This window comes from Chrysemys picta, chromosome 1, assembly GCF_011386835.1.
Source record: "Chrysemys picta bellii isolate R12L10 chromosome 1, ASM1138683v2, whole genome shotgun sequence".
NCBI classification, from domain to species: Eukaryota; Metazoa; Chordata; order Testudines; family Emydidae; genus Chrysemys; species Chrysemys picta.
Window position 1 is genome coordinate 317,956,577 of NC_088791.1, and position 14,377 is coordinate 317,970,953.

The 14,377-nt window shown below is 45.6% G+C and overlaps 2 protein-coding genes across 3 annotated transcripts in view; one reads left to right on the forward strand and one right to left on the reverse strand.

Moving 5' to 3' along the window:
* The window catches only part of CUL5 (cullin 5), a 78,534-nt gene that overhangs the window by 45,316 nt on the left and 18,841 nt on the right, over positions 1-14,377 (reverse strand). The gene's annotated exons all lie outside the window — the stretch shown is intronic.
* LOC135980913 (uncharacterized) lies at positions 7,893-9,977 on the forward strand. Its single transcript, XM_065581478.1, has 2 exons — positions 7,893-8,767; positions 9,363-9,977. The coding sequence occupies exons 1-2, from the start codon at positions 8,227-8,229 to the stop codon at positions 9,863-9,865; spliced, it is 1,044 nt and encodes a 347-aa protein (XP_065437550.1). The 5' UTR covers positions 7,893-8,226; the 3' UTR covers positions 9,866-9,977.

Consider the following 14,377-nt stretch of genomic DNA (forward strand, 5'->3'; position numbering starts at 1 on the left):
ATTACTATAAACAGAAGCTAAATAGTCAAATTAACACTCAATTTTGAGTAACATTAACAAACAGTTAATTCTAAGAGTTGTGAGGTATGACCTACTTCACAGAATAGATATAAAAGAACAGTTATAAAGTTTTCCAGATCTGTAGGTTTCCTATTTAAGATTTTTACAAATAATAATTTATAGTAACTTACACTTAATATGTATGTTTAATACCTAAAAGAATCTTAATTTTGTGATTTAAAATTACTTCTAAGAAGTACAGGCCTCAATGGATTATAGTTCAATAAATATTATGATCTCGTCACAGATGTCTCACATTTCCTTCCATTTGAATTGTTAGATCTACAATATTCAAGTTCAACTAAGTTTTTCAAGACAGCGACTGACTTTTTTTGTAAAATGCCATGTACACCTACAAATTCTGTATTGTATTTGGAGTACATGATGGTCATGCATTCTAGTATATTAGAATGGCCAGTTGTGAATGTTTCATATTTATGTTAATGATTCTAAACTATAAACTTTGTTCTATATGTCACTTGAGATATGGCTGTTTTATAAAATTTAATAAGTGATTTTTAGAAAAAGCTATACATCGATTGTCTTATTTAAGAAGTACAACCTGAACTCTAAATGCCCATAATGTTTCCTAATGTTCATTTTTAATTCCAACACTCTTTAGAGAAAATATGCACTCAGGCCATCCATGTGCATACGAACCCTTGCTTCCCCAGTGAATTAATACAGGGAAGCACTTCTTCATGAAATGCAACTTTAACTCTGAAATTCCCCAATTTTCTAACTTTTTAAAAAAAAGTCTAAAGTTCTTGTAAGGCACATTTTAGGGAGTCCATGTAAAGTAGTTGTAGCTAACTCTAGACAAAATTTAGTTAAATCTAATGTTATTGTAGTAGTGTTCAGAGGCCCCGTCAGAATTGGAACTCCATTGTGCTGGGCCCTATATAAAAACACATACAGAGACAGCCCCAGCCCAAAACAGCTTACATCACTTTCACTGTCAAAAATTTGTATACATTGTATTTTCATAGATTGGCAGTCACCCCTATGTTCCTTGTAGACCCAAGTAGCCAGAGAAATCTAGGTTTCCTGATAAGCTGCACATGACACTATTTACACAGCCACCTCTTTGTTTATCATGAAGTACATATGCCAAGGCTAAAATGCAGAATGGCATTTTCTCTAAGAGCCAGACCAGTGGTTCAAACTGTGGGTTGGGACACCAAAGTGGGTCACGACCCTGTTTTAATGGGGTCACCAGGGCTGGTGTTAGACTTGCTGGGGCCCAGGGTTGAAGCCCGAGCCTCACTGCCCAGGGCCCACCATCCGGTGCCGAAGCCCAAGGGCTTCAGCCCTAGGCGGCGGGGCTCAGGCTTCGGCTTCAGCCCTAGCCTGAGTGGCAGAGCTCAGGTTACAGTCCCCCCGCCGAGTGCTAAATCCCTTGGGCCTGGGCTTTGGCCCCCCCATCCGGGGCAAGGCTCAGGCTTCAGTCCCCCTTCCTGGGGTCACATAGTAATTTTTCTGGTCAGAAGGGGGCTGCGGTGCAATGAAGTTTGAGAACCTCAGAACCAGACTATTCCCAAGATTAAAACATTTAGTGGAAATGACAGTTCTTTTGAGCTTCCAGCTCAAAAATTCTTTAGCAAACATTAAGATTGACTATTTACCATACTGCATGTCCAAGCACATTCATCCTTTCATAAAACATTTAATCTTTCCAGATGTTGTAATGAATGTTCCTCCTCAGATTGGGTGTCCTTGCTGCACCGCAATCTCATTTGAAAAAAGGAGCATTTTGTTCCCATAGGATGGTTTCCTACCCTCATATTTAACCAACTACTGTCCTTTAGGCTTCTACAAGCTCACTCTTAAACTAAGCTGTCCAGGCAGCAAGCTTCTTAAAGTATTAACCAAACAAATACCATAAGACTACACACACTGCACTAGCAGCAGAGAAAGGGGGAGAGAACAAGGAAGTGGAGGAGTCTCTATACCAAAGGAGCCTCCTTCCATCAGGCTGATTCTCCAGGGGCAGGCACATCAGCATGGCAGCCAGAATCTGCAAGCAGTGCAGTCCAAATGGCCACATTATGCTGGAGGATCTGGATTTTCAAAAGCATCTAAGTAATTTAAACCCTGACCTCTTACACCACACAGGTCCTATAGATGCACTGAACCCTAGCAAAAATACAGACTGGGGGGAGGGGGGGGGGGGGAAAAAGATAAATAAGGATATAAAAACAATAAAGGATATTTACTGTACATGTTGTAATCTTGCCTGAGCACAGCCCCCCACTTTTTCCAGAAAAAAAAATTCTATGGGATAGAAAACATTCTTTTAAGAATACAAACTTGGTTTCTGTAGCAAATTCTGTGGCCTGGGAATTGCTGAAGACATGGGGTCTTGTTTGAACTCTCTGATGTCCTAATATACCCACTTAAACAATGGCCTGTGCTATCAACCTATTTCTTAGTCTATAATCATAACAATTAGATACAATGATTTACAACTTATTTAAATATAACCTACAAAATTCCACTAATAAAATTTTAACTCTTTGGAAAGTCTGATGTAGGCTTTGTAAGCTGGCCCAATTGACCAGTCAAATAATATCAACTGACTACCTATTTGATCATGGTCAAATATTGTCAAGTATTCCAGCAAGAATGGCCTGATATAGGCAGCAGCCTACTTTTTGACAGCATGGTCGTGCCATCTGTTAGCAAGTCTACTTAAATATCTTGATCATTCACTTTACTATATATGAATATATGCAGTGTTGTTGTAGCCGTGCTGGTCCCAGGACGTTAGCGAGACAAAGTGGGTGGCCCAATAAAAGATATTACCTCACCCACCTTCTCTCTCTCATATACTAATGTCACCTTTTAGACAAAAAGGAGAATCAATTGAAAGTTGAGCATCTTGATTGGCTGCAATCTTCTAGCATACAAACAAAGATATACATACAATATTTGTACTAGACCATCAATGCTGTGACAACTGCGCGAATTTTGGCAATATTTTTGTGATTCTGTGTATGTCTTATTTTTCTTCTGTGCTTTGCACTGAGTATAAAGGCTCCTGCTTTTCTGCTCTGTTCCTCCTCCTGAACCTGCTTAAGAATCCACTATATTTGCTGCAGAAAGGAGTCGCCGCCTCTCCACCTCACCCTCCATGTGATCTGGGAGTCTGCAAAGGTCCTGGGGATGGGGGCAGCATGCCCAAAAACATTTTGATGGGCTGGAATTTTCTGGAATACCAGAAGTTAGAAATCAAACTTAGTGGCTACTGATGATGAAATATGAGAGATACTTCATAATCTAGAGAGCATTCCAGAAGTAGTGAGACATTAACAGTGACATAATAAATTATACAGTCAAGGAAAGCCCAAAATCATTTGTATGGAAAAACTGTTCAAGCTAAGTGCAAGTTCTGTTCTTCTGAAAGCGTGACACGTAGATAGAATGGAGAAACATTTATTGAATTCTTGTGATGTTTGTCGACCTATTGTCAAAACTAGATTATTGCACTCAAACAGAAAGAAAGGGAAAACCAGTCTGGAACAAAATTTGCTTTCTTCTTTGCATTCTCCTCTAACTTCATCTTTGGCAGCAGCACCATGAAGCATGGAGTCTTTTGTTGAAGATAGTGATATGAATGACAATGAAAGTGAAGCCAATTCCATTTCTTCTAATAAGAATTTTACTACTCCATCTGCTTCAGCACTGAAAACTCCTTACTCCTGGAAAGCCTTCAGATGTCCATCAAATTGGGATCAAGAGATTTTTTTTGCATAAAATATCCCATGACCAGAAACACGAACTTGACCATATGTATGCTAGAGGTATTTATGCCAGCAATACACCCACCATTTCATATAGTTTAAAATCCTTATATGCTAGAATTTTTTTCACAAGCAGTACCCAGTTTACAAAATATGGTTTGCAGAATGTCTTCTGAATGCCAAAGTGGACCAAAAAGAGTTGGCATTTTTACTCCAGGATGGCTGGAGCACTAATCACAATGAGGGTGTTTTCAACTTCATAATAAACTTCACAATCAGCATTTTACCCATCCCAATGCACAGCTAAGCATCAATGCACAGCTAAGCATCAACACACTGCCCAATATATTGCTGACCAGTTTAAAAACAACAAATTGGGTCCATGGAAAATTATGACACTAATATGAAAGCTGCTTGGGTTTTATTGATAAATGAGTATCCACATCTTTTATGTTACAGACATGCAACCCATGTAATGCAGCTTTCTGTTAGCGATGTTCAATATCTGACAACTTTCTCATCATGTCAGGAGAGAAAACACACTAACAAGTTTTTTGTTTTTTAAAAGCCAAAATACCAGCAGTCATTTTTTAGCATTACACCTCTACCCTGATATAATGCAACCCGATATAACACGAATTTGGATATAACGCGGTAAAGCAGTGCTCCCGGGGGGCAGGCTGCACACTCCGGTGGATCAAAGCAAGTTCAATATAACGCGGTTTCACCTATAACACAGTAAGATTTTTTTGGCTCCAGAGGACAGCGTTATATCAGGGTAGAGGTGTATTTACTACAGCACTCAATTCATCTACACTAAGTAAGCCCTGTCATACTTAAGGGGCATCTTCTATTAAATGTCTCAAAAATCTTCAGATACTAACAGCCTTCTAGCAATCAGCTGCTGTTCCAAAAGGGGTGGCTGGGTATTGCTCCTGAGTAATCCGCACTGACATTCTTGATGAGGAGATCTTTTGGATGCAAAACTCAATCCATTCAGAATATAGAAAAATGATCGTTCTACATTGTCTGATGCCGAGAATAAGCTCCTAAAGGTTAAGAAACATTTGTGAGAATACTGAACAGCCCACATACAAAAGCAGAAGAGAAAGATAATACCCAAAATAATAGGATTGAAAAAAATCCCTCCGTGTAATGCTGCCTACCTTCTTGATCCACGCTCCCAGGACCAAGACCTTTCTGATGATGAATTTGATTCAGTTTGTAACCTTGTAGTGACTGTTGCAAATTTTAAAAGATCTCCAAGCGACCAAAATTCTGATGGAAGTAGCAAATTATAAAATAAGAAGCAGCTTGTTCAGTCGTAGAACAATATGGAGTACAATCCCAGCAGCTGAATCAAGACAGTTTGCTACTTCATCATGATTGAAACGGTGGGGGTCTATTTTGCACTCTAGCTATAGTGGCAGTAATTCTTTTAACACTATATGTACTACTTCATGTATGGAAGAACGTTTTTCAACTTGGGGAAATCATACATTCAAAATCCAGAAATCGACTGAAGACCTCTAGTGCTGAGAAGCTGGTGACTGTGTATCAAAATTTAAAATTAGAGAAGAAAATGGCAGATGAAGCGTTGACTCAATATTGATCAGATGAAAAGGAAGGAGGAGGTACGGATGAATTTGATGACAACAAAGATATAGATGAAGCAGCTGAAACCGAAAAAGAAAAAGATAATGAAAAGTAAGATGCATCCCGAGTTGGTCTGTTGCCTACCTAGCATAAGTGCATTTTAAAATTACTTTTCTTTTATTGTTATGTATTATTCCATTTCTGTTTAATTTCTTTTGTTTTGTAACTGTTCAGTTTTTTCTTTCATTTTTTAGAAATTCATTATGTTTCATATTTTTCTGAGTTAGAATAACTAGTTAAGTGCCATATATACTCGTTCATAAGCCAAATTTTTTTTAGTAAAAAAGGGAAGCACCAGAGAAGGGGGTCAGCTTATGAACGGGTATAGAGAGTAAGAGGTGGGACACAGCCCCTCCCCACAACAGAGGGAGCAAGGAGAGGCAGCACAGTCAGAAGGGAAGAGGCAGGGCAGAGTCTCTCCACTTCTGGCCACCCCTGCTCTCCCCCCAGCCTCTGAAGCAGCTGCAGCTCTGGGGCTGGCAGGCTGCAGCCGCTGGGCCCAGCCGGCCAGAGCACGCTGCGGCCCCGCCGCCCGGCCTGGCCTGCTGGAGCAGCTCCAGCCAGGCCAGATAAATCCTCCCCTGGCCCTCCCCAGATAAGGTGGGAAGGGATAGGATGGGGAGAGTGTGGGGGTCCCGGGCTAGGGGCGGGTCATGTGGGGGGTGGTCACCGAGGTTACTCCCCAGACCCCCAGCTTCTCCCCCCCAAAAAATTTCCCCACCAGTTGCTGTCCCAGCCCATCAGGGTAAGCAGCTGGCACGCCGGGACACTGTTTACTTTGGTTTACCTCCGTGCCTGCGGACACTCGAGGTAAACAAACTATCTCGGCCCACCAGCGGCTTAGCCTAATGGCCCGGGAGCCAAAGTTTGCTGACCCCTGAATTATAGGGTTGGCTTATGAACGGGTCATAAAAATTTTCCATTTTTACTTATCCATCTTGGGGGGAAGGGGATGTCGGTTATAAACAAACTGGCTTATCGAGTATATACGGTAACTTTTTGTAATTAGGCACAAGTATATCTAAGACTAAGACCATTGGAGACCTTTTTGTTACTGTTCTAATAAATTAGAACTTTAAAATATTTCATAGTTTTTGACATCGGTCAAACATGGGTCAAATTATTGTCAGATCAATTGACCAATTATTTTTGGACTGATCAAATGCCCCACCCTAGTCTGAAGTAGGGACAACTCTCTTCTTGAATTCCACACAGTATCTTTGAAAATCATGAACCGCATGGTTCTTCCTACTTCGGTTCAGTTTTCTTAAGTCTGTTGGACAATCACAGGTAGCCTGCTTAAATATTTTCTTGTTCCTATGGCAAGATTTCAACTTCTGTTAGCATTTCTGGTCCCGATCAACTGCTCTAGCAACAAGATAACAGACTTGACAGACAAATTGTTTAATAGAGTAGGATTTGCCATCATAAACTTGTGTTTGCACTTAGAGCTTCCTGAAAATAGGCAGGTTTAAAACAAAAGGAAGTTCTTCTTCACGCAGCGCACAGTTAACTTGTGGAACTCCTTACCTGAGGAGGTTGTGAAGGCTAGGACTATAACAGAGTTTAAAAGAGAACTGGATAAATTCATGGTGGTTAAGTCCATTAATGGCTATTAGCCAGGACGGGTAAGGAATGGTGTGTCCCTAGCCTCTGTCTGTCAGAGGATGGAGATGGATGGCAGGAGAGAGATTACTTGATCATTGCCTGTTAGGTTCACTCCCTCTGGGGCACCTGGCATTGGCCACTGTCGGTAGACAGGATACTGGGCTAGATGGACCTTTGGTCTGACCCGGTACAGCCTTTCTTATGTTCTAAAAGATTTAGTTCTGGGCTGAAACTTCACAAGTATGGTATTAGTCCAAAGGTGGGTGTTTTGGTAAGTGGAGAAAACCCTGTTCAGCCATTAGGATTAAGAGAGGAATAGGAATACACTTTTTTGTTTGTTTTTTAAAGCAGGAGAAAACAACTGTTCAGACTTGTTTGAAAATAAGAAACAAATGCAGCTGAACTTTAAAATCTCATGCTTTGCACCTGGCTGTATGAATAAGAATAACTTCTTTTACTAAGTGTGGTGAAATACAGCTAGGATCTGAACATGTAAATCAGATAAATAAGTGTAACAATGATTATCTTGTAAGTTTTAAGCATATATAAAATTAAATGCAGTTTTAAATGTAACATACAATTAGAATTAACACATCAACAAAAAGGGCTCTCTGCCCAAAGCATCTCCCTACGCTCCCCCTCCAGAAAAAACCTGAATGAATAAAATCAGCCTCGAACCATGTCCTCAAAGCCTGGCACAACAAGGTGAGGCAATTCCGGATACAATGGTCCTCCACAGCCTCCCTATCACCAATCCTCAGCTGTCACATCTGAGGCCTGGTCTACACTACGGGTTTAGGTCAACTTTAGCAGCGTTAAACCGAATTAAGCCTGGACCCGTCCACACAACGAAGCCCTTTCTTTCGACTTAAAGGGTCCTTTAAACCGGTTTCTTTACACCACCTCTGACGAGGGGATTAGCGATAAAACCGGTCTTTGCGGGTCGGAATTGGGGTAGTGTGGACGGAATTCGACGTTATTGGCCTCCGGGAGCTATCCCACAGTGCTTCATTGTGACCGCTCTGGACAGCACTCTCAACTCAGATGCACTGACCAGGTAGACAGGAAAAGACCCGCGAAGGTTTGAATTTCATTTCCTGTTTGCCCAGCGTGGAGAGCACAGGTGACCCCGCAGAGCTCATCAGCACAGGTAACCGTGATGGAGTCCTCCCAGGATCGCAAAAGAGCTCCAGCATGGACCGAACGGGAGGTACGAGATCTGCTCGCCATATGGGGAGATGAAGCAGTGATAGCTGAACTCCGTAGCAGTAAAAGAAATGGAAAAGTATTAGAAAAGATCTCCAAGGCCATGAAGGACCGAGGCCATAACAGGGACACACAGCAGTGCCGCGTGAAAATTAAGGAGCTACGGCAAGCTTACCACAAAGCCAGAGAAGCAAACGGAAGGTCCGGGGCAGAGCCGCAAACTTGCCGCTACTACGCGGAGCTGCATGCGATCCTAGGGGGTGCAGCCACCACTACCCCAACCGTGTGCTATGACTCTCTCACTGGAGAAACACACAGGGAAGACAGTTCGGGGAACGAGGAAGATGATGATGGAGGTACTGTAGGTAGCTCACAGCAGCAAGGAAGCGGAGAAACCGGTTTCCCCAACAGCCAGGATATGTTTGTGACCCTGGACCTGGAACCAGTAACCCCCGAACTCACCCAAGACCCTCAGGGCACACAGGAGACCTCTGGTGAGTGTAACTTTGTAACTATTTGTAAACATTACAAAAAAAAAGCAAGCGTGTTTAATGATTACTTTGCCCTGGCAATCGCGGCCAGTACATCTACTGGAAAAGTCTTAATGTGTATGAGGATGGAGCGGAAATCCTCCAGGGACATCTCCAGAAAGCTCTCCTGGTTGAAATGGGGTGATTTTATTAAGGGGACATTCAGAGGCGCCCGTTCCTGCTCTTCTGACCAGAAATGTTCCCCGCTGTTAACCACGCGGTGGGGGGAGGGGTGAAGTGATCATCCCAGAGAATCGTGTGTGTGTGTGGGGGGGTGGTGGTTTACTTGTGTTTGTGCCGCATGTTAACCGGGAAACCGCAGCCCCCTCCTTTTACATTGAAACCCCATTTTAAATGGACAACCCAATTCATCCTTGATATGGGAAATGCGCTGCTGTTTGCAACCTTTCCCGCATGTTAAGAAGGTTAAAAAAGCCAAAACACTGTGGCCTACGATGGCTGCCTGCAAGCCGAAATATGCGACCTTGTAATGAAAGAGTGTACCCATTGTTCTCTAAAATGTGTCTTTTTTAACCACCTCTCCCTTCTCCTCCGCCAGCTGCAAATGTTTCTCCTTCGCAGAGGCTCGTGAACATTAGAAAGAGAAAACGTAGGACGAGGGACGAGATGTTCACGGAGCTGCAGATGTCCGCCCAGGCTGATAGAGCACAGCAGAATGCGTGGAGGCAGTCAATGTCGGAGATGAGAAAAGCCCAATATGAACGAGAGGAGAGGTGGCGGGCTGAATCGCGGGAAGAACAGAGCAAGTGGCGGGCTGAAGACGATAGGTGGCGTCAGCTTGCAGACAGACGGCAAGAGGCAATGCTCCGTCTGCTGGAGCATCAAACTGATATGCTCGAGCGTATGGTTGAGTTGCAGGAAAGGCAGCAGGAGCAGAGACCGCCGCTACAGCCCCTGTGTAACCAACAGCCCTCCTCCCCAAGTTCCATAGCCTCCTCACCCAGACGCCCAAGAACACGGTGGGGGGGCCTCCGTCCACCCAGTCACTCCACCCCAGATGATCGCCCAAGCATCAGAAGGCTGGCCTTCAATAAGACTTAAAGTTTTAAAATGCAGTGTGTCCTTTTCCATCCCTCCTCCCCCACCCATCCCAGGCTACCTTGGCAATTATCCCCCTACCTCTGTAAGGAACTAATAAAGAATGCATGAATGTTAAAAAAAAAAATGACTTTATTGCCTCTGCAAGCGGGAGGGGAGGGTGGGGTGGGGTGGTTGGTTTACAGGGAAGTAGAGTGAACCGGGTCGGGGGGGGGGGGGGGTTGGAGGGTTCATCAAGGAGAAACAAACAGAAGTTTCACACAGTAGCCTGGCCAGTCACAAAACTCGTTTTCAAAGCTTCTCTGATGCGCACCGCGCCCTGCTGTGCTCCTCTAACCGCCCTGGTGTCTGGCTGCGCGTAATCAGCGGCCAGGCGAGTTGCCTCAACCTCCCACCCCGCCATAAAGGTCTCCCCCTTACTCTCACAGATATTGTGGAGCGCACAGCAAGTAGCAATAACAATGGGGATATTCTTTTCGCTGAGGTCTGAGCGAGTCAGTAAGCTGCGCCAGCGCGCTTTTAAACGTCCAAATGCACATTCCACCACCATTCGGCACTTGCTCAGCCTGTAGTTGAACAGGCCCTGACTCCTGTCCAGGCTGCCTGTGTACGGCTTCATGAGCCATGGCATTAAGGGGTAGGCTGGGTCCCCAAGGATCACGATAGGCATTTCAACATCCCCAATGGTCACTTTCTGGTCCGGGAAGAAAGTCCCTTCCTCCAGCTTTTGAAACAGAGCAGAGTTCCTGAAGACGCGAGCATCATGTACCTTTCCCGGCCATCCCACGTTGATGTTGGTGAAACGTCCCTTGTGATCCACCAGGGCTTGCAGCAGCATTGAAAAGTACCCCTTGCGGTTTACGTAGTCGGTGGCTTGGTGCTCCGGTGACAAGATAGGGATATGGGTTCCGTCTATGGCCCCACCACAGTTTGGGAATCCCATTTCAGCAAAACCATCCACTATTGACTGCACGTTGCCCAGAGTCACTACCCTTGCTATCACCAGGTCTTTCATTGCCCTGGCAAATTGGATCACAGCAGCCCCCACCGTAGATTTGCCCACTCCAAATTGATTCCCGACTGACCGGTAGCTGTCTGGCGTTGCAAGCTTCCACAGGGCTATCGCCACTCGCTTCTCAACTGTGAGGGCTGCTCTCATCTTGGTATCCTGGCGTTTCAGGGCAGGGGAAAGCAAGTCACAAAGTTCCATGAAAGTGCCCTTACGCATGCGAAAGTTTCGCAGCCACTGGGAATCGTCCCATACCTGCAGCACGATGCGGTCCCACCAGTCTGTGCTTGTTTCCCGGGCCCAGAATCGGCGTTCCACGGCATCAACCTGCCCCAGTGACACCATGATTTCCACATTGCCTGTGCCTTGTGAGAGGTCTATGTCCATGTCAATTTCCTCATCACTCTCGTCGCCGCGCTGCAATCGCCTCCTCGCCTGGTCCGGGTTTCGCCTTGGCATGTCCTGGCTCTGCATATACTCCAGGACAATGCGCGTGGTGTTCATAGTGCTCATAATTGCCGCGGTGATCTGAGCGGGCTCCATGATCCCAGTGCTAGCTATGGCGCCTGGTCAGAAAAAAGGCGCGAAAGTAGTATCTGATGGACCAGGAGAAGGAGGGAGGGCGGGCGGGAGGGAGGGAGGGCCGAGTGACGACATGGCGTACAGGTACAGGAACAGGGAGAAACACAAACAACTGTCACACAGAATGGTCCCCCCAAAGATTAAACTGGAAACCCTGGGCTTAGCAGGCCATTGATTTCACGGAGGAAGGGGAAGCAAATGAATACAGAACAAATCTATTTTTTACATCTTAAGGTGGCAGCCGACGGTGCAGCATGAGTGATAGCCTCTCCAGTACGACGATGACAGATACCAGTCATAAAATACCATCATCTGCAAAAAGGCAAGGGGCTGCTGCTGTGTAGCAATGCAGCCCCACGTCTGCCAGCCCCACGTCCGCCAGCACCCAGCATCGCCCTCGGCCTCTTCTGGGTGCTTAGCAGACAATACTTGGCAATTGGCAGAAAATAGTATATTACGACTGGTAACCATCATCATCAAAACAGTAGCATGTCTGCCCAGGTGGCCATGATTGACAGCCATACCAGTATGACGACGATGGGTACCAATCATAATATACCATCGCCTGCAAGGGGCTGGTGCAATACAGCCCTACGGCTGCCAGCCCCACGACTATCACTCATGCTACACCGTCTACCGCCAAAAGGCAGTTAGCAGCTGCTGCTGTGTAGCAATGCAGTCCCACGTCTGCCGGCACCCAGAGGACATATGGTGACGGTGAGCTCAGCTGAGCTGAGCGGGCTCCATGCTTGCCGTGGTATGTTGTCTGCACAGGTAACCCAGGTAAAAAGGCGCGAATCTATTGTCTGCCGTTGCTGTGACGAGGGGGGAGGGGCCTGACGACATGTACCCAGAACTGCCCGCGACACTGTTTTGCATCATCCGGGCATTGGGATCTCAACCCAGAATTCAAAGAAAAGGCGCGAACCGCTTCTCGGCTCTCTGAGCTGTGGCGCAAACGTAGTATCTGACGGACTAGGGGAAGGAGGGAGGGCGGGCCGAGTGACGACATGGCGTACAGGTACAGGGAATTAAAATCAAGAACGGTGGCTGTGCATCAGGGAGAGACACAAACAACTGTCACACAGAATGGTCCCCCCCAAAGATTAAACTGAAAACCCTGGGTTTAGCAGGCCGTTGATTTGACGGAGGGAGGGGGAAGCAAATGAATACAGAGCAAATCTATTTTTTACATCTTAAGACAACGGTGCAGCGTGACTGATAGCCCTCGGCATCTTTCTGGGTGCTTGGCAGCAAATACGGGGCGGTGTATGACGATGGTCTTCAGGCCTATTGCACAATTGGCTGCTCAGGAAAGACTCTGCTAACGTGCGATGACCCGACTTGTAATAGGACGGCTAACAGTCGTAATACACCATTTACTGCCAAAAGGCAAGCCCCACGGCTGCCAGCACCCAGATCGCCGATGAAGGCTACCAGTCTACTGCACCGTCTACCGCCAAAAGGCAGTTAGCAGCTGCTGCTGTGTAGCAATGCAGTCCCACGTCTGCCGGCACCCAGAGGACATACGGTGACGGTGAGCTGAGCTGAGCGGGCTCCATGTTGTCTGCACAGGTAACCCAGGTAAAGAGGCGCGAATCTATTGTCTGCCGTTGCTGTGACGGGGGAGGGAGGGGCCTGACGACATGTACCCAGAACCACCCGCGACACTGTTTTGCATCATCCGGGCATTGGGATCTCAACCCAGAATTCAAAGGGGCGGCGGAGACTGCGGGAACTGTGGGATAGCTGTGGGATAGCTACCCATAGTGCAATGCTCTGGAAGTCGACGCTAGCCTTGTACTGTGGACGCGGTCCGCCGACTAGAGCACCTAGAGCATTTTATTGTGTGGACACACACAATCGGCTGTATACAACCGATTTCAATAAAACCGGCTTCTATAAATTCGAACTAATTTCGTAGTGTAGACGTACCCTGAGGAAAGTTAGCATACGGGCCAAAATAGATCTTAACTGCCATGCTGGCTCATAGGAAAGGAGATTAAATCAACACCAAACCTATAGCAAAAATGAGAGCCCTACTTTCTAGAGACATGGCTACATCAGCGCAGCTCCACCGATGCAGGTGTGCTGCTGTAGCACTGCTAGTGCAGACGCTCCAAGTCTATGGGAGAGCTCTCTACCATGGACTTAATTACTCCAGCCCCTGTGAGTGGCAGTAGCTATGTCAGTGGGAGAAGTGCTGACCACACCAGCGCTTAGATTGGTATAATTTACATCACTCGGGGCGGGGATATTCACACCCAAGCAACACAATTTATACCGAGGTAAGCTGTATTGTGTACATAGTTGTTTTAAACACAAGGAATATATTGCCTAGGCTAAGTAAGCAAATAAGTAGTACTGGCTGAACTTTTCAAGTGGTTGTCAAGCATAGATCCACGTAAAGTGCATCCACACTACAGAGAAACAGCTGTAGTTGCAATCCAATAGGAAAGAGACTCCTTCCTACCTGGAAGCACAGTACAGTACCTTACAGAGAAGCCTAGCATTGTCTTCCATTCCCAACTGCTAGAAAGTAGGGCACGAGACAAGGAGAAGCACTGGGCTTCCCACCAAAGCAATGGCTCTGGAGCCTGCTTTTGAGTACTTGAGTCTCATAGACTTTAACCAGGGCTCCCCGTATTCTGTGATGAAATGGAATTTACTCCTTGTTGCGGAATGGCACTCCAGAATGACAAAATGGCACTCCAGGCTTTCATTTAAAATAAGTATTTCCAGTTCTCAGTGTTGTGAAAAAAATCATGAAATTGTGACCTGAAGACTGCAGTATTGTCTGCCTGAATCTACAGACAGCCTGAAACAGTAGCTCTGAGAGTTATGAACTACCCCCTATTCATTCACTGAGGTGGTGAATAATAATGTAACAACCACTTTAAAAAAAAAAAAAAATAAGTGTATCT